This window comes from Trichechus manatus, unplaced genomic scaffold, assembly GCF_000243295.1.
Source record: "Trichechus manatus latirostris isolate Lorelei unplaced genomic scaffold, TriManLat1.0 scaffold00230, whole genome shotgun sequence".
NCBI classification, from domain to species: Eukaryota; Metazoa; Chordata; class Mammalia; order Sirenia; family Trichechidae; genus Trichechus; species Trichechus manatus.
The window spans coordinates 2,516,735-2,538,452 of NW_004444166.1; the positions used below are offsets into that span (position 1 = coordinate 2,516,735).

Sequence of the window (21,718 nt, forward strand, 5' to 3'; positions counted from 1 at the left end):
AAAGCTATAAGAATTCTAGAAGTTAATTAGGGAGACTGAATCAGATAAGAATGACTTGAGCCATGAGTAGCAGAAAGCTCTGAAAACAATAATTTAAAAACCTAAGAGAACTCTGCTAACTCAGAACTGAAGCCACTGCCGAAGTGCATCTTTCAGCCAAAAATTAGACAGGCTTATAAAACAAACAACAACACACGTGAGGAACGTGCTTCTTAGTTCAGTCACATATACGAGACCAAGTGGGCAACACCTGCCCAAAATCAAAGATGAGAAGGCAGGAAGGGACAGGAAAACTGGGTGAATAGAGAGAACCCAGGATGAAAAGGGAAAGGGGGAGAGTGGTGACACATTGCAGGGATTGCAACCAATGTCACAAAACAATTTCTGTATAAATTTTTGAATGAAAAACTAATTTGCACTGTAAACCTTCACCTAAAACACAATAAAAAAAAAAAAAAAGAATCATTTCTTTACAAAACAAGAAGTCCAGAGGTAGACCGTCCAGGGCTAAAAGATGTCATCAAAGACCCACATTCCTTCTATATGGTTTGCTCTGCCATCCTAGGCATGTGGCTTTTGTCCTGCTGATCCCCAGATTGTTGCTGTTTTCATACTCCTGGTTGAAATAAAAATGAAAGCAGAGGCAAAAAGACCTTTCTTACATTGGACTATTTCTTTTTACTCCCCTGAGACTTCTTTCTGTGTCTCATGTTTCAGAACTGTTATATATGGCTACTCTCAGCTGCAGGAGAAGAGGAAACCTTTGCTATTGTTGCTTTCTAGCCATTACAACATAGGAAGGCAAGGAGAACGTAGTCAAGAATCCACACAGCCTGCCCCAGGGACTATATGTACACTCCAAGAGTAAGAAAGATCATTTTTATGGAATAACAACACTAGGTTTTAATGATTATGTTTTTTTTTAAAAAAAAGCTTTTGTATGTAAGGAGTCTCTGGGTGGCACAAACAGTTAAGCGCTCAGCTGCTAACCGAAAGGTTGAAGGTTTGAATCCACCCAGAGGTGCCTCAGAAGAAAGACCTGGTGATCTACTTCTGAAAGATCATGGCCATAGAAAACCCTATGGAGCATAGTTCTACTCTGACACACATGGGGTTGCCGTGAGTCGGAATTGGCGTCACAGCAACTGGTTTGGTTTTTTGTTTATATATAAACAAAAATACCATATACAAACTCGTTTTATTGGGAAACATGTTTATAATACATGTGACATACAAAAGGTTCCTATCTATGATATACTAAGAGATTTCACAAATTGAAAGTAGAAAGACAAACAACCCAATGAGAAAATGACATGAATAGACAATTCACAAAAGAGCAAATGCAAATGGTCAATAAACATATGAAAGGGCAACCAGCTTTGTTACTAGTCTGAAAAAGGCAGCAGCTGATCCCAGCTCCTGTATCCCCACCGCACAGCTCCTATTCTGGGGTCCTAAACTGAATATTCATGTAACCAGGTAAACACTGTGGTTTGCTTAGTAAGTTTCTGATCCCAGCTTGATAAGCAGAGAATTAGTGGAAGAGACTACGGTAAGGAGAGGTATTCCTTGTTGGAATTCTGAATGTATTTCTTCAAAGAGACAGTCTCATGCATGGAAGTCATATCTAGAGTGCTTCTAGTCCAGTTTAGATACCGACAGCTCAGAAGACCTGTGTGTACCATCCTGGCATCATACACATTGTTTTCACGGGAAAACAGATACTGATCTTTACCAGCTTCTAAACACAGTACATTCTTAAAGCAAAGAAGTTTTGTACAGTTATGAAGTTTTAGCTTAGGAAAAAGCACAAAAAAAAAAGCAATTTATGAATTGTTTTACTCAAAACTTTACTCAAAAAAGTCCTTTAAAGGTATGAAACTAAAGACACCAAAAATCTATCCATAGAATTACTAAAACACACACACAAAGAAAAACAGCAGAATATTAACAGGTTTTATTTGGACAGTGGAGCTATGAAGCAAAACCTTCTAATTTTAAATCACCAAAGATCAAAGGCAAAAAATAATCCCTGCTTTGGAACTGCAGCAGGCTGTTTCTACACTTTGGGGAGTGAGGGAGAAAGTACCTTTCCAGACATTCAGATATAGCGTGATAAGGACCACACAGTTCTGAAGGCTGGTTTTCAATTCAGGATGGACTCTAGACATGGTGTTTAGGAGAGGAGCCAGGCAGAACATGCCATAGCTTTTCTGATTTAGTTAGGGCATGAAATATAAATCAAAAGTCCCTGGTGCTAAAGGAAATTTGAACTCTTATGACTCATACTTTTACCCAAGGTCGTTTGTCTTCCATTTCCTCCTCTTTGCACTCTTGATGCTATTGTTCTCAGCTTTGTTTCATATTCCATTTCTCTGTGTGCTGCCTTCTTTCTGCCTCTGCGTAGACTTACATGGTTGGGGGAGAGATTTGAGATCCTCTAAGTCCATTTCAAAGATGAGGAAAACTGAGACCCAGGCATTTAAAAATGCTCACCTAGTCATCAGCTCATGAGTGTCAAAGCCAAGTCTAATCCTTTTACTACTCTACTCTTTCATTTTTCTGAAACCATGCTAGAAAACCACAACGTATATGTCAGGGACCATGTATAAATAGATGGATGGATGGATAGATAGAGAGAGAGATATATGGACTGATTTGAAGGAATTGGCGTACATGATTGTAGGGGCTGGCAAGTCCGAAATCTATGGACAAGCTAGCAGGCTAGAAACCCAGAAAAGAGTAACTGATGTTGCAGTCTTCAGTCTGAAATGCGTAGTTCAGACTTGCAGACTGGAAACTCACAGAGGATTTCTGTGTTATTGTCTTGAGACAGAATTCCTTCTTCTCCAGAAACCTCAGGTTTGCCCTTAAGGTCTTCAACTGATTGGATAAGGCCCACTCACATTATCAAAGATAATCTCTTTTACTTAAAGTCAACTGATTATAAATGTTAAGAACATTTACAAAATAACCTTCACAACAACACCTAGAGTAGGGTTTCACGAAGCTACTGAGTACCATAGCCTAGCTAAGTTGATACGTAAATTTAACCATCACACAGTAAAACACCTCAACATGTTCTTGAATATCATTGCAACCATGGGCAAAGATTTCTTAGCCACAAAAAAAAAAAAAAAAAAAAAAACAACTAACTAAATATAAAAGAAAAAACTAACAAACTGGACTTCATAGAAGTTAGAGACTTCTTTTTATCAGAAGATACCTTTAAGAAAATGAAAAGGCAAGCCATGCACATGTATATCAAAGGACTTGTATCCACAACATACAAAAAACTCCTATAAATAATAATAAGATATAAAAATGTCTAATAAGCACATAGAAAAGTGTTCAACATCATTAGCCATCAGGGAAATGAAAATTAAAACTACAGTGAGATACCAGCACTCATTCACTAGAATAGGTAAAATTATAAAAAGATCAACAATATCAAATGTTGGTGAGGATGTGGAGCAACTGGAATTCTCATAGGTAGTGTAAAATTAAAATGGCACAACTGGTTTGGAAAATGGCATTTCTTATATAAACTTAAAACATAACATTTCTCCTATGATCCAGCAATTTGTCTCCAAAGTGTTTATCCAAAAGAAATAACAACTTATGTTCATAGCAGCTTTATTCATAATAGGCCCAAACTGGAATTATCAGGTAAGTGGCTATAACAACTTGTGGTAGATTCATACCATACAATACTCCTTGGGAATACAAAAGAATGAACTAGGGATATATGCAACAACGTGGATGAATCTAAAAAACATTATGTTAAGCTAAACAACCAGAGACAAAAGAGTACAAAATGTATCATTCCATTTATATAAAGTTCAAGAACAGGCAAAACTAATCTATAGTAAAAGAAATCAGAAGAGTGATTGCTTATAGGGGCGAGGATAGGCTATATCTTGTTTGGGGTCATGATTAATTGGTTATACATTTGTTAAAACTCATCAAAGTGTCCACCTAAGATCTGTGTGTTTCGCTGCATGTAAAATTTACCTAAACAATTGAAAAGAAAAAAAACCAGGTATGTTCCAACAACTGTAGTTGAATGTGGACAGTTTTTGGTTTGTTTTTCCTTTTATCCAGCTTCAGCCAGGGTGAGATTTCAATTTAGGGCTCGCATTGTCTTTACTGAACCATAACCACAATCTTCTCTTAAAAACAACCTCTGCTGCTGTTGCACTGTACTGTTTTGCTGGATAAAGACATTCCCTGTTAAGATAATAGCATACACAACATATCCAGGATAGTACTAAAGAAGAGAGTGAATAGTTAGTGGCATATAGACAAGACCCTGGCTTTCAAATATTTTCTTTAATTTCCTACTAGAAAAAGGCACATTTTAAGCTCTTAGATATAGATTACTTTTGGGAGCACTTTTATTACTAGAATATTACTAACATGATAAATAGTTTTTAAAATGTTTCTATGTACTTCGTGTTCCAAATAGGTCAAATAACATTGAATTCATATTTCTTACGTATAGAACATGAAACTTGTGCGTATAATTTTAGAATGTCACTAATAGCATTGGGCAGATGTAAAAATAGTATTAATAACTCCTCTGATTAAGACATGTGTTTACTTTAATATCCTCTCTTTTCTCTGTACCATATTATCCTTCTTTGGAAGTGAAATGAAATAAATTAACTTTTCTTACTCTTCTAATTTTTATTTTATTTATTTATATTTTTGCACTGTGAAAATACATTAAACATTCAGATATATTGGAAATTGTGAAAGAGGAAGATTCTAGAGCCAAGAGGAAAATGCTTTTAATTTTAAAGACTGAGATTTAGTTTAGTCTTGGATGCCATTATAGTGAATAATGGGAACTGATCCTAGACTTCAAAAGAAATATGACCATATGGTCTTACCATTCAGCATTTAATGCTGCCATGAATTTCCAGTTAGACCCCAAACTTTTCATTTCCCTAGTGTTCCCCCTAACCTCTGTCATCATGCAAAAACGAAAGGAATCTCAAACCTTTTTTCATGTTTTCTGAAATACTTACTGGTGCTGAGAAAATTTTTTTTTTTGTGAGAATCAAGTTTTATAAAGAGAGACAAAAACCTGAAACATTAATCAGATCTACTAGGCTAATTACTGAACTCCAAAGTTTATTACTTTTAAATATTAACTACTTAAAATAATTCTGAGATCAAAATGATTACTCCTTCTCAGTCACTGTAAATGTCGGCGGCGGGATTAAAGGATTTAGATGCTCATGTTTACTCAACCTTACATTTCTGTACTTAAAGACACAAGTTAAATAGCTCTGGTTTATCACTGTTTCATGTTAATGTTTTCCTCTTAGCTGTGCCTTTTAGCTCCCCTACCTAACTGATAGTTAACTAATTTTGGCTGTTAAGTAGGCAAGTGCTTTTTTTCTGGCTTGGCAGCCAACCTGCTTTGTAGATTACCTACCAGAAGGTGCGAGTAGATAGATGTAGTTTACAGCCCTCCTCCCGACACAGTGGGAGTAATCCTTTCTCCCTACCTCTGCCTTCATTGGTCTAATGTCTTGAGCCCAGCCTACTGCTAAAGGTGTATCGGGTTCCTTGCCATGTTGCCAGTTGTGGATCCACACTGTGAATCACTGTGGTGCTCTTCAGTCACAATTATTAAACACCTGCTGCTCCATGCCAACCCACATGCATATTTAGACCAATGCCTACTGCAGTTTGACCATCAGATAGCAGCAGATACGTTGTAGGCATGTTGTCATCATTGGGTTTTGGGATGTTCTAAACAAATAAGCACTAAGTAAAAATAAGCAAATTCATTTTCAGAATGCTTTTGATAAAAACACATTTTAAAGTTATTTCTCTGATTGCTAAAATTGCATTTTTTCCGTAGGGTTGGGCATATAAATTCTTCATAATACACGTTGAAGAAGATGTTCTTTCTTTACAAGTCAGCGACTCACAACCTAATTTTTGTCTTTTGTGCCACCAAGTCTTCCGTTCAATATCCGTATGTTCTCCCTCCCCTAGAGGCTTGACAAAGCTTATCTTAAAGAAAACACTGGTTCCTCAGGGCCCTTCATTCCAGGTCAACTTTCTCTGCTTACAAATAAACAGCAAGGCTTTCCTTTCTCACCACCCATCTCATCACGTTCCCTCTGGTCTCAGCCTCGCCTTTCCACTGACAGGCACCCTTCAGAGCTGTTAGATGGCTGCTGAGGCGGCAGCCTGCAACGGCCTCCATGAGACTTGTGTTCTAAGTAACAAATGAGATTACAGTGAAACCTGTGAGAGCCGGAGCTCGGCAGGACTGCCTTGTTTTTCCGGGGCTCACAAGTTTTCCGCCTTTGACAGGGTGCAGTCTTACCACTTTTCTGTCGCTCCTTTTAGTGGAAAATCTTTGAGTTTTCCTTCTCTGACAGGTTTCCGCCTTATGCAGATTTCGGCTTTCACAGGTTTTGTTGTATGAGTATGGTATCCTCTAGAAATTCAAGGTAATCAGTATGTATGTGGATACCAAAAAAAAAAAAAAAAAAAAACTCATTGCCAAAGAGTCTATTCTGACTCATAGCGACCCTACAGGACAGAGTAGAACTGCTCCACAGAGCCTCCAGAGAGCACCCGGTGGATTCAAACTGCCGGCCTTTTGCTGTAGCACTTGACCACTAAGGCACCAGGGTTTCCATGTATGTGAATAGGAATGTTAATAACACATTAATGCATGAATTAAGCAAGTAGTGGAAGACATTTGCATTATATTTACAGAGTAAAAGGAGACAAGGTTAAGATATTTTGTTGTTAGTGAGACTTTAAGTGAATTTTTTGAATTGTAGTTTTGTGTAGGACCTTATAAGTAAAGGCATATACTTTCAATGAAATTTCTATTGCATGCTCAAGGATGGGCATTCTGTTCAAACAGTGACAAATTTAACTAAAAAGTTTAAAGAGTTGGGAGTGTCCCATAAAAATCTGCATTAAGACTGACAGGAAAAAAGTTACATGCATTTCCACTATCATGTGATCCTTTTACCATTTGGCAAACACAGCAGAAAGACAACTCCAGATAAAATGGTGGTCACAGTGATTCCATGAGCACCAAATAAGAAATACTTGCACGATGAATTAGTGGTCTAGGGAGTGTTCATCAGTGGCTTTTAACCACTAATACTCTGTGTGCTATGCTCAGCCCATGGAGGATTGTCACTGTGTGTCTAAGAATAAATAATCCCATCCATATAACAACCAAAGAAAATAATTAAAGACAGTTTATATTATTTTATTTCCGTGTATGAAATTTATATCAATTCTTCTATCCATTATTCATACTCAGTTTTGGGGGTTGTTTCATAGAAGAAATTGATGGTGGTTCTCCTTTAAAATAATCCATATATGATGAAGAAAAAGGGAAGAATTGAAATGGGAGAAAAACAATGCTTCCATATTTCTTCTACAACCTCATTTCTTTATAAAAAATGGATTTTTTTTTAAACCCCAGCTTCCCCCAAAGAAATTAATAAATAAATTAATTTTTAAATTATTGAATAAACCAACGCCAAACCCATTGCCAGCGAGTTCATTCCGACTCATAGCGCCCACATAGGACAGGGTAGAACTGCCCCATAGGGTTTCCAGGGAGCAGCTGGTGGATTCGAACTGTCGACCTTTTGGTTATTAGCCATAGTTCTTAACCACTGCACCACCAGAACTCCCAATTATTGACTAGGAACTATTAAAAAAGAAAAATAAAGAAAATATATTTGCTTTTTAAAAAAGATAGGTTTTCATTTTCTTTTTTAAAATTATTGAAATAGTTGTAAAAAAGTAATAATTCAAAGCTTATATAATAAAGATCCTTCTAAATAACTTATCATCCACAGCTGTGTATCCTTCTCCACCTTTATTGCTCAAAAACATAAGCACTTTATATCATCTGTTGGTTTTCTTCCCCGTCAAAGTGGGGTAATGCTACAAACAATTATCTACAACTTGTAGTTTTTTCACTTGAAATAGTTTTAATTAACTTCCCTCTAAGTCCAAAAATGTAGATCTAAACTCACTCTTTATGCTAGCCCATAACATTCCATAACATGGTTATGTAACGTATTTAGCCAATCTGTTTCTGATAAACATTCGGTTTGTTTTAATTTTTGCAAAATGCCAAGTAAACATTTTTTGTACATATGTTTAAAAGAAGAGGATTTTATTTCAATAGGATATAGTCCCAAAGATAGATTTACAGAGCTAGAGTACTTTTAATTTTAATAGATAGAGGAATGTTTGGGAAATTGTAGGGTAAAAGCAAGATTAATGAACTCTTTCTAGAAGATACCAGCATGAAACAAATAGAAAAAATATTTTTAAAGATGAAAAGAAGCGTAGAAAGATATAAAGAAATAAAAATAAAGATATAAAGAAGCAAGGCAAAGAAAAAAATGACAATAAAATAATAGTGAATTCACATAACAGAATCAACTGCTTTTTAAAAGAACAATGTTTCTTGGTTTGTCCCCAAATTTTAATACCAATGACCTACATTCCAATACCTCATTGCAAAATTCCAGGCTGAACTTGCAATGCATATGAAGAGAACCATAGATAACAAGTGTTGGCAAGGATGTGGATGAATTGGGAAAATAAATAAATAGTGCAGCCACTTTGAAAAACAGTTTGGTGGTTCCTCAAAAAGTTAAACATAGAGTTACCGTATGATCCAGCAACTCCACTCCTAAATATATACCCAAGAGAAATGAAAACATGTCTACACAAAAACTTGTACACAATTATTCACAGCAGCATGAGTTGTAACAGCCAAAAAGTGGAAATAACCCAAATGTCTATCAACTGATGGATAAACAAAAGGAGGTATATCCATACCATGGAATATTTATTCATCAATAAAGAGGAATGAGGTATTAATACGTACTACAATTGTGTATGAACCTTGAAAACATTGTGTATGCTAAGTGAAGAAAGTCAGTCACAAAAAACCATTTATTGTTTGATCCACTTTGTATGAAATGTCCAGAGCAGGCAATCCTACAGAGATAGAAAATAGATGAGTGATTGCCTAGAACTGAGAGGCTGGGGGGAAAAAGTGTGTGACTGCTAATTGGTACAGTATTTCTTTTCAGGGTTATAAAAATTGATTATGATGATGGTTACACAACTCTGTGACTATACTAAAAAAACATTGAATTGTACACTTTAAATAAGTGAATTGTATGGTATGTGAATTATATTTTTAAAGCTGTTAGAAAAAGCAAAAAAGAGAGAGTGCTCCAAGGCAGAAACCTCCCCTTGAGAGGGGAGACACACCACTAGTTCAGATAGTGGGTGGACCACCCCCCCGCCAAGGTGCTGCAGTCACGGTGTGTAACTATGAGGCTCTTCCCTCATGTAGAGTCTTTTTCTTTTCAATTCACACAAGAGAAAGTAGACAGTTACCTTGCCTCTTGGTGAGCATCACTCTGCGTTGCAGCTTTGAAAAATGTCTCCCTGTTCTGATTAGCTTATAGACGCTATATGAGAAGAAGGCCAAGTAGGTAACCCGTTTTCCCAATTCCTTTCTTTTATTAAAGGGGTAGCAGTGGTGTGTGTCACCTCACATGAAGTATTTGTTCTTATACCATCCTTTCCACTTTGTCACATAACTTCACTCATTATTTAAAATGTGAACTTAAAAATAAATGATATCATCTGCCTAGGTTGTGCTTATTTAGTTTTTCTTTAATAGATTTTCAAATTTGTGAGTGTTATAAAACAAAAATGCCTAATCTAATCCAAGCTGACCTCACCTTTTAATCACAATGAACCCCATCCTCCAGGGATACTTTATTCTTGCTACTACAATATATTGTTTTGGTATTGTTTCAGATTGTAGTGCTAAACTCTGTTGCTGGCCCTGCTATTAAGGTTACCAAAATTCGGTGTGCAGGAGATAAATTTGGCCGGTCTTCACCAAACAGAATGAGCATAGGGAATGTAAAGGGCAAAGAGGTTAAGGTAGTGGTGTTAGAACCTTTGCAAAGAAACCATGGACAATTAGAATAAGAGGTATCCTCACCTCTTTCTTGTTGCTCTAAGAAGGATTGTCAAGTGATTAGACTGATTCCAACAACTTCTTAGCTGCCTTTTTCTGCCTTTTCTTTCCATTTTTCTACATTGCCTTAAAGCCCTCCTGACAGCAGTCCTTCCTCAGTCTTGCCACCTCTATGATACCTCAGCCAGCCATCTCTTCTCCCAGTCAGGAACCTATCTTCTCTTCAACTTCCTTGTGTCTGTCAAAATTGCATCTCTTTTCCATAAGTAAAACCTATATTGCTAAATATTGCTAGATTGTGGGGAATAATCTTAATAGACTAATTTATTTTAATTTAATGGCTAGGCCTTCCCTGGGAGTGTTTGCATAAAAGCAAGGGATCCTGAAAGCATGAATCTTTACCTAAGAAGGAGAAATGACAACAGTGGACACAACAGGTCTGAGGTAGAGAGATTTTTGAATGAAGGCAATTTCTTACGTAAAAGTCGACATTGGTAGTGGTGTGGCTATTATAAAATGATTTGAATACGATCCTATTCCTGCTCCCAAATTATATATTCCTCTATGATTATTAATTGCATTTGTCAAGATGCTTATTTTTAAAGCCACTTTTCATTTAGCCCATCTTTCATTTAGCCCTGAGATGGCTAGCCACATTTACATAAGCCGTCTCTTGGAAAAGTCATGACAGCCTTGAGAGATGAGAAGACTTACAGGGGTAACATGACATAACAGAGTTGTAAGCAGCTTTAACCGAGGCTCTCAGAAGCCAAGTTTAGTGACCTTTCCTAAACCAGTTGCTCTTGAGTCGATTCCAACTCATGGCGAACCCGTGTGTGTCCGAGTAGAACTGTGCTCCACAGGATTTTCATTGACTGATTTTTCAGAAGTAGATCACCAGGCCTTTCTTCTGAGGTATCTCTGGGTGGACTTGAACCTCCAACCTCTTACTTAGCAGCCAAGCTCGTTCTTTCCTAATGGAAACCAAAACAATCTTTTTTAATTCAGGCAGACAGTCTCACAGGGATTCCTCCTGTTGCCCTTGCTTTCTAGCTTCCATTTTAGAAACAATCCTTGAAAGTATTCGGTCATTGTGAGACACTGACTTCAGAGGGTCAAATGTTTAATGTTCGGATACCCCTGTCAGTTATAGGCTATTGGCTGTTAAATTGCAAATTGAACTGTGTTTACATACCTGGATAGCAAATAATAAAGGTTGCAGTTCTCTACCTTCTTTCACATCATGTATTTTTGCATCAAAATGGCAGTAGTGTGAAAATTTTGTCAATAACGTGGAAAATGTTAGAAAGGAAGTTTTTATTGCCGTTTAACTTCTCTTGTATTTTTATTCTCAAATGTGAGCATCCCCAAAATAGAGGATGTTATCATTTATTGTTCACCCTATAAATTTTTTTTGTATTATTCTTATTTTGAAAAATCAGCATGTCTGATGATAATATTTAACTGTTTTAGGCCCTTTTCTTTGACCTTCCTCATTTTAAACTTGGCATATAAATAACAAATAGTAAGCTCTTCTATTACATTAACCATCCATGGTGACATTGCCCTTGTTTGGATTTACTTTCAGAAGTACTATGCACACTTATTTTTTGAAATGCTGACAAAACTGTGTCTTAACATATCAAGCTTGTTTCTTTCTCAATGTTCAGCAGGCTTTTTTCTCTATTTCTATTCTTTTGCTACTTACATTTTTTTTCCTTTTGACATAGTTTTTGGTTCAGATATTCATATCTCTCTGATAAGCATAGTTTGATTTGTAGCTAATTGTAGCAACCGATTTTCATTATTTATGGGCGTCATTGTCAGAATCCATTTGGAAGCCTGACTGAGATAAAACTGATTCCAGCTTCTGATATGACCACAGCAATAAAGCAATTAACCACATGAGTTAAAATGTGTTGAGGCCTGGAGGGTGCTAATATCTTTACAACCAAGTATTTACTATATGATGCATGTATGTTTATTTCCTAGAAGAGTCAACATATTATTTTATCACAAGTAATATATAAAATCCTCAGTAATATATAAAATCCTCAGTATTTAAATATAATGTATGTTCTCTTATCAACCAATGAACTTGAAAATTTTCCTAGTTTAAAGAGATAAAAGTAGAAAAATGGAACCTATGAGTAATATAAATTCTTAATATTCTTAAAAAGTTTGATTATTATGTGGTAGCATTTAAATCAGTCTTTGTATACTTACATTTTACATATATTTTGATCTGGTTGGTACCTGATCTCAGATGACAATGTCGACATGAGGCAAGAAATAGAAGAGCCATATATATGCATCCCACAAACAAATGTTTGTCTGTCTCTTCTCATCTGTAGTATCATAAAACATATGTGAAATTTCAAGAATAAATACAGGATTGGAAAAGTCATTAATAACAGCAGTCATTTTAAAGTGTCACCTAATTTAAACACTTTTGCTTTAAGTTATTGCGGTGTCATGAGTTTTATTAGGCTCAATTTATTAGTAAAAGCCTGCAGGGTTCACAGCCAGTTGTTTTTCAGGAAAGTTGATTTTATCATTAATTTTTAAATACATATTACTCCCACTTTATTTTTAAAGTGCACTTTATTTGCAAAAAAAATTGGTTGACTCTGATCAATACAGATGTTTCCAGGTGTTTATTAAAGCAAAAAATCTAGAAAGCCAGAGTCTAATACACACTGTAATTTTTCAAAATGTCTTACTCTAAAATGTACTGTGTGCATACACACTTACACACTCACACACACACACTCACACACACACACACACACACACACACGTAAATGTATATGTAAGTTAAGGTGGGAACTGCTAAAACTCCTGTTCCTAGTTAATAAGAAAGTTAAGGGAAACCTTTTCTCTTCCAAAGGAGTGACATCTGGATGAGAAAATTCTATTGCTTAGGACTAGAGTCAGGACACAGGAAGAAATTATGACCATTTCTATTGTTTCACAAGTCTGCTAAGCAAAATTGTATCATGGAGACCTAATTCTTTCTCTGGATTGAATGTAGGGTTGCTCTTAATTTGCCTGGTTTGTGCTATTTTACTTGTCCATCTCTGGAGGTACTTATGGACTTAGGAACTCTAACCTGGGGCTTGTGTGGGGCTCCCTCCCCCAGTAATTGTGCCCACTTGACCTGTGACATGCAAAGGTAATGTAAATACCTGGTGTTGGGAGCTGGAAAGCCTGAATGCTTAACTTTATTTTTAGGGAGATTTTCTTAAAAAAAAAAAAACAACTAAACATATACTCACTACTTGTTATCTTTTTTTCCCCCTAATCAGGACAGAATTTTACCCTAAGGCAGTTAGGAGTTTGTGAACCAGCAACTCGAAGAGGACTGGCATTTTGTGCGGAAATGGGGCTTCCCCACAGAGGTTACTCTATCAGTGCAGGGTCAGATGCTGATACTGAAAACGAAGCAGTGGTGTCCCCAGAGCATGCCGTGAGACTTTGGGGCAGGGGGGTCAGATCGGGCCGCAGTTCCTGCCTATCAAGTCGGTCCAACTCAGCCCTCACCCTGACAGACACCGAGCACGAAAACAAGTCGGACAGTGAGAATGGTAAGTTTCATTTTTGCTTTGTATTGTTGGCGTTCAGTGCTTCTGTCAGTTTTGACTGACTATGAAGTCATGTTTTTTCCCCTTCCTCCTTTTATCCCTCCTTCGCTCTCACTCCCTTCCTTCTCTTTCTTCTTTCTTCCTATCTTAATGCAGTGGAACTCAGAAAATGTCCTTGAATACTGCAGTTTTTTTTTTTCCTGGAAAAAATCAATACTTGACATCAGATTGTTAAATTATGCAAGCGTCTATGATGTGTTAGCTATAGTTTTGAAAAACAGTTTAATTGTGTACAGAAAAAGAAAAGATTAGCATAGGCTTATCTTGGACCGTGTCACCTGTTAGTCCCTCTGGAGGGGCAGAGCAAGTGGTGATAAAGTTTACCCCAGAGCCAGCTTGCAGTCAAAGATGTCTTTGTAGATTCTTCTTGAAGATATCTCAAAGAAGTTGTAGAATCTTAGAATGGATGAGTGAGCACACAGAATAGTTTAATAACGGGGCTCAAGTGATTGAAGAACAAATTTGATCATGCTTTAAACTTACTAGTTGATGAGAGCAATTGAAATCTTGAGAAAGAAGGAAGTGTGGCCTTTGATGTGCCCTGGGGACTGGATTGCTATGCAATGAAATCCGCACACGCAAAATGGATTTTTGAGACTCTAAGTAGCAGCTTTACATATTTGTAAGGAAAGAAAAAACATCTTTATTAATTATTGCACATTTTTACTATTGTTAATGCAGGATAATAAAAAACAATTATTTTATATGCAATAACAGATTTAAAAGAAAACTTAAATGTTATTCAATGCTATTTCGAGGCAGAACTGGATCATCAGCTTCACTGCAGCAGACAACAACAAATTTCTCATTTTGCATTAAATTTTAGCAGTGCACTTGCTAGTCCAGTCTAAGTATTAATGCTCTGCATATACATTGCTTCAAAAAGTAAAATGAAAATTAAGATGAGAGAATTGTATGACAGTTGGAAAGAAACATGATTGTTTTACTAATGGCATTTCACTTTTCTTTATTGAGCAACTTTTTCGGCTTTGCTTTGTAATAGGAAAGCAGATCTTTGCTAGCTTTCAGTTTCAGCTAAGTCACAGTATGAAGTGGTACCTAATGCTTCCCATTGCTTATTGTTTCCTTTCTATTCATGAAAAATGTCTAATTTAAACCAACTAAAACAATTTCTTATCTTATGTATCATACTTTAGTGCATTAAACCAAAATCAAAATCCATTCATAATAAGCACTGAATGTGTTTATTTTGGAAGTGTCACTTCTTGGCTTTACTTCAACACCAAACAAGAAACAAGGAAAGTTCTTTCTGACAAAGTGAGCATTGGAATTAAGCTGCCAACATTTCCCTCAGCTAATCAATTCACTTCAGTAAATCTGTTTATATCAATTTTCATAGTGAATTCAGAAGTCACTACTTCAAATATATAAGATGGTATAACCATTACTTCTTGTCCATCCACATCTTCACAGTACATTTCACGAGTAATTACAGGTACAATGGTTATATTAAAAACTGGTATTTGGCATTTGATTTTCCTAAAATACATGATACAATTTATAATGGTTAGAGAAAGGAAAAGAATAGAAAGCAGCAGGATAATGCATTTAGTTCTGAATATCTGCATCACAGATTGTCTATATGTGTATCTATAAAATATATTTTTCACACCAGTAGCTATCTGTCTCTAATAACAAGTTTATCTGTATTGGTAAAATATAAAGTGATTTTATTATTTTCTTAATTATATACCTGCTAAAGCCATCTCACGGTGAATTTCCAAAGCACATGCCATTTTTTTTTTCTTTTCAGAATATATAAAACTACAGACTTTGTTACCTTTCATTAAGAGTATGTAATATCCATGGAGCCCTAGTAGCCCAATGGTTAAGCTCTTGGCTGCTAACTGAAAGATCAGTGATTCAAACCCAGCAATGGCTCTAAGGGAGAAAAGACCTGGTGATCTGCTCCTGTAAAGGTTTCAGCCTAGGAAACCCTACACGGCAATTCTACCGTGTCCTGTAGGGTCGCTGTGAGTTGTAATTGATGACATGGCAGAGAACAACAACATGTGACATCCAGATGGCTGGGAGGAGAGGAGGATGAATGTGCGTTTCCCGCACCACGGTCCCTCTCCATTTGCATGGATTATTACTAACTAGAGGAGGAACTTGTTCTTAGAGAGATGTAAGGACGAGAAAAGTTGTACTCTTTTATTTTTCCAAGTGTTTGTCATGAAATAGAGTAAAGAAAGATAGGGAGAGAGTGTCAAGGGCCTTGCCTTGAAATTTAGAACATTTGGTAGCATTTGTTAAAAGTATACAGGTCAGCCAAGTTAAGAGTATAAAGTGTCAAAAGCAATGTTTGTTGAGCCGGGCAAGTGATGACTTAAACTTGTATTTACTCTTTTCCCAAGGTTTGGTTGCAGTTGTTTTCTTTAACAACATTTTGATGGTCTAAGAATTCCCAGTAAGGTCAGCTTAAGGAAGAGAACAAAAGAGAAAATAAAACAGATATGATCTTTTAATGATTACTGGTAATTTCATATATTTAATATGTATGTTCATAGGAACATTTCAGATTAATTTATTTGTTCTGAAATTTCAGTGATTAGTCAGAAGGAGCAAGATTCCATTTAAAGTAATTAATTATATCAAGATTTAGGGAAGCATAGTTTTCTGATGGAATTAGCAGACCTTATAATTTTGAGTTATGGAATTAAATGAGAACATTGAGGATTTTTTTCTGGATGTAAAAAATTATGTTTTTTTTCCTTAAGCTGGGTTATAGTAAAAACTAATATTTACAATCATACACAAGATCTTCTAACATCATTATAAATAATATTCTCAAAACTACTATGTATTTTCACTATTATTACTACTTCTCATCAAATATTTATAATATAAACTAAATAATATAATTCAATTCTACCCTCCCTCAGATATTTCAAATTGCTCTAATTTTGAAAGATTATAGATTATCTAGTTACATTGTCCTTTTATTCAATTATTTTCATAGTCTAATTTTATTCATTTTTATGCTATCTTGAGATATGTCCTTGGAACTTGGGTAATTAAGGGTCAAAACAAGAAAGACATGGGTAAAATAACTCACCAAAATGAAACAATTTAGAAACTAGACACTGATTTGTTTCATTTGGTTTAACATAAGAGTTTTCGTTGACAGTTTTCATCATTTGAAATAACTTTTCCCCAGGGGGAAAAAAAAAATTCAACATTTGTAAAATTATGCAAGCAGAGTGCCTGATGTTCTAGTTATACTTCAAAGAACAGTTCAGTCACTAAAAGGCATTAGATTTCACTTATTTATTGATAAAGAGGCCAACAGTTCAAGTTAAGAAGGTGCTAGAACTGCTGTGAGGCTAATGAAATTTTGATGGCCTGAGCATCCCGCAAGAGTAAAAGAACATTCGGACCATGTCACACGTCTCCATGTTAGCACAGATTCAAAATAAGTGATAAAATTTATTCTTTTTCAAAACTAACTCTTCACCAACCATGGAGATTTGAGGTTAAAAAGCATTTTCAAAAGAAAGAATTTGCAGTACATTAGGTATCATATGGAATTCAAAATGTTAATCTTGTTCCAAATTTAGGATTTGGGAGTAAGTCCTTTCTTGCCACATACTGATTTTTGTGGTGGTTGTTGTTTGAAGTCAGCTGCCATGCACTGGAACAAATGCTGGACGGGCAGTGGCTTATGACCACCCAGTAACAGAAGTTCCGGTAAGCTGTTGAAAGGTGACAGAATAAATGCGATGGGACTCTGTGATCTAAGGTAAAATTACCAGCCTGCTCTGGATATTTTAGGCATCTTTCCTGTCTCTGATGTATCGTTAAAAGACCCCTGACTGAATTTCAACTATCCAGCTTTGCAACTAATCTGATCTCAATTCCAAATATCTATTTAAATGTGAGGAATAAAGGACTTTTCTCAAAACATCAACATTTAAACTTTAAAAATGTTTGCATGTGCTTCATTTCCCAGAAGAAACCAAACATATATTATCCTTTGTCATCCAGCAGTGTGGTATCAGGAAAGGTGCCTGAATTCAGAATCACACTGGGTCAGCGTTCAAGTCATTTCATTCGTCTTTTAAGATTGCTTCCTTCAGAGTCACCCAGAGTGGAAGTTACCAGACTTTTCTGTTTCTGTCTGCTGCTTTGCCAGTTGCACTGCTAGTTCCAGAGACATGGAGCTCTCTCCTTAGGTCCCCCATCTTGTTTCTCTCCATCTTCATGACCTCTTGACCTCTTAGAGCCTCATTGAAAAAGATGGCCTTTGACATTAAGCAGACCAGGAGGTACTGGCATTCCTGTTCCACCTCTGTTGTGTTGTGGGACTTTGAGTGCCTCCGTGGAGTGCAGTGGTTGAGAGCGTGTTGTCTGGAGGCAGACCACCTGGCCATGAATTGGTTCCGTTTTCCTCGGGGTAAAATAAAGTTAACAGTAAGAAGTATACAGTCCTCAGAAGGTTGTTGTGAGGACTAAATGAGTTCAAATGTATGATGTACTTAAAACAGTGCCTGGCATCTACTGAGTTCCAAATAAGTGCATCCTTCTATTATTTTTTGTAAAGGGTAGAAAATTATATCTCATTCTTAAGTGGTTATGAAGATTAAGTTATGATTATGAATATCACCTACATGTTTTGGCCCACAGTAAATGTTCCTTCCTTTTCCTCCCTTGGAGTTCCTGGGTGGTGTCAAAGGTTAATGAGTTTGGAAAGGTTGGAGGTTCGAGTTTGAAGAAAGGCCTGCAGATCTACTTCCTAAAAATCAACCACTGAAAACCCTGTGGAACACAATGGGTTGCCATGAGTAGGAATTGACTCTATGGCAATTTTTTTTTCTCCCCCCTAAACCTCATCTCTTTCTTACCATCTTTCGTCTGCATTAGTCAAGTATTAGCGTTATCTGGCAGATGAGAGAGAACTAATGCTCTGCTGGAGAAAAGGCACTAATGATTGGCATAGTCTGGACTTTCTGTCACCACTTATTGACTCTTTTATTTTCCTCCAAAACCTGACATAATTTTAACTTCATTGTAATTAAATGAATGTGTATAGAATGCTGTGATAATTAATCTGATGGCTATAGACTTCAAAGACTTTAGCATGCTCCTTCCCCTCCTGGCCAAAGGAATTTTTAAAAGTAGTGTTTCCCTTAAAGGCATGTTACTTAGAAAGCCAGTCAATTAAAAGAAAATATAATTGATGCTCAGCAGTTCACAAAATAAAATAAATCATTTCCCAAGGAATTTATTTCTCGCCTGGGGCCTTAACAGTATACCTGTTAGGGCCTCATTAATGCCACCCTAATTGTGCATGATACTAAAGTATTAAGGGCTTATTTGGCTAACAACAATACTGTGTTTTTTAGCGTGATAGATATTTGCTTTGCATAGATAAAACACCTTTCAGGAAACCAATTTACTTGTCCTTTAAAATATTTTAGAAGTCTGCTTTCTCTATGGATAGATAAAGTCTGAAAGTTGAACTATTGTACTTTGAAAGGAGGAAGGTATAGCCCCTAAACCGATTTAATAAACTATTGTAGTGATACCAGTTACATCAGTCTCTCAATGGAGAACTCTATTTTGCAATCCAAATTACCATGTCAGGCAGAATATCTTCCCTGGAAGTGTGGACAGTGCAATTTCTTTCCTTTCTGAACAACTGCATATAGGTGAGAGAAAGGAAATGGAAGGACTTGTAGTTCTATTACCAATTAAATTGTAGAATAGTTTGGGAGAAACTGCTAGTGGCCTAGGAGTACCAGGCCACATGCTTGTGATGCTTCCAGCAACAACACCAATGTCATTTCTCTATGGGCTCTTTCATGAAGGGAATAATAGTTGAGTTTTCTGAAGATAGTTTGAAGAGAGGTGTATTTTTTATTTTTATTTTTTGCCCAACTAGCGTCATTCAACTCCTTCAACTTTATGCACAAAACTTTCAGCCTGCTGTGGAAACTGATTTTAAGGGTTGAGATGGAATTATGTTGCTTTAAGAAATGGTATTTCAGTTTTATTCTAATGGCTGCAACCATGGGCTCAAACATAATAGTGATTGTGAGGATGGCGCAGGACTGGGCAGTGTTTCCTTCAGTTGTACACAGGGTCGCTGTGAATCGGAACTGACTGGATGGCACCTGTCTTAGCTATCTAGTGCTGCTATAACAGAAATACCACAAGTGGATGCCTTTAACAAACAGAAATTTATTCTTTCACAGTCTAGGAGGCTAGAAGTCTGAATTCAGGGCGCCAGCTCCAGGGGAAGGCTTTCTTTCTCTGTCAGCTCTGGGGGAAGATCCTTGTCATCAGTCTTCCCTTGGTCTAGGAGATTCTCGGCCCAGGGACCCCAGGTCCAAAGACGTTCTCTGCTCCTGGCTCTTCTTGCTTGGTGGGAGGTGGTCCCTTTCCTCTCTGCTTGATTGTCTCTTTCATATCTCAAAAGAGATTGACTCAAGATACAACTTAATCCTATAGATTGTATCCAGCCTCATTAAAATAACAGACAGCTCACACCCAAATAACATCATAACCACAGGCATAGAGACTGCAACACATAAGACAATTACATCAGATCACAAAATAGAGGATGACCACAGAATACTGGGAATCATGACCTAGCCAAGTTGACACGTATTTTTGGGGAGACACAATTCAATCCATGACAGCACCTAACAACAACAACAATTACACATGCTTTGGAGCCCTAGTGGCGTGGTGGTTAAGAGCTCGGCTGCTAACCACAAAGTTGGCAGTTTGAATCCACCAGCTGCTCCTTGGAAAACCTATGGGGCAGTTCTACTCTGTCCTATTGGGTTGCTATGAGTTGGAATCAACTCAATGGCAATGGGTTTGGTTTTTTTGGTTTTAAAGTATAATCTGAATATAAATTTCATCATGGGCTCTCTTCTGGCATGTAATGGTCAATTGTGGCATGTTCGACTGTTGTAAATTAGATTTCATGTTTTAGGTGCTCTGCGATGTCAAAAATAGCAAAGGTCATATATATTGGTGTGCTTACTAAATCAAACTCAGAAATAAAGTGCTGCTTGGAAAAATATAGTCAAATAGTTTCTAACATACAAAAACAATTACATTGCCTTGAGATGTACACATTTATAGCTTAAGTAGTGACTTGTAATTCTTCAAGCAAAAGCTTCCATGTTTTATTTAAGGATGGACTGTTTTCACTTCACGGATATGTACAAATCACTCTTAAGCATAGCATGATATTATTTAAATAAAAAATTTAAAAATAGTGTTATGAAACTAGAATTGAGAAGGCTATAAAGTCCACTACCATTGTTGTTATTATGTAAGTATCTATATATATTTATATTTTTCCATTCTAAGAGGATTTTTGGAAAACTTTACAGTTTGTTACTCCACGTGAATGTTGCCATTTCTACTAAACTCAACTTGTGTTCTATGTATTTTGTTCAAAGTATATAGAATATATGCTATTTCTGTTTAAATTCTAAATTTTCTTTTAACTGTAGAGTTGAAATCTAAGTAAACCATCCTATGCACATACCAAAATTGATGATGTATGCTATTTTGATTTTTGAATGTGTTTTGATATCCTTGAAAAATCACAGTGGTAACAGTAAAATTGTTTTAATTAATGAATTGAACAGCCGCAAATGCTGAATCAGGTTTATTGATGTAATTATCATTGAAATAGAAAAAGTAAGTATTAGAGCCATAGAACCTTACTTTATTTGCAATTCCAGGGCTATTCAAGTGTTTGAAGAGCAATTAACTGATTTTTTCAGTACTGTTTGAAGAATATTCTCAAGTCACAATAATTCTGTTTATTAACAGTACATACATATAGAATATACCATTTTATATTTGAAAATCTTATACTTTATATTAGCTGAGTATGAATGATAGTTTTAACTATATTGAATTTTTCTTAGATTTATCGGTTAACTTGAGACAGTTGTCTATAATGAAGAGAGTGTACATGAAAGAATGTAAAAGCTATTTGAATGCATATTGAAATGGATACAAATGCATATAAGCATGAGAAAAAGGGCAATTAAAATAT

The 21,718-nt window shown here is 36.2% G+C and overlaps 1 protein-coding gene across 1 annotated transcript in view; it reads left to right on the forward strand.

Annotated features, from left to right (window-relative positions):
* Nucleotides 1–21,718, forward strand: part of TENM3 (teneurin transmembrane protein 3) — a 660,303-nt gene that overhangs the window by 46,622 nt on the left and 591,963 nt on the right. Inside the window, exon 3 of the mRNA XM_004389020.2 lies at nucleotides 13,333–13,611. Coding sequence (XP_004389077.1) covers nucleotides 13,333–13,611 — 279 coding nt within the window. The remainder of the gene's footprint in view (nucleotides 1–13,332; nucleotides 13,612–21,718) is intronic.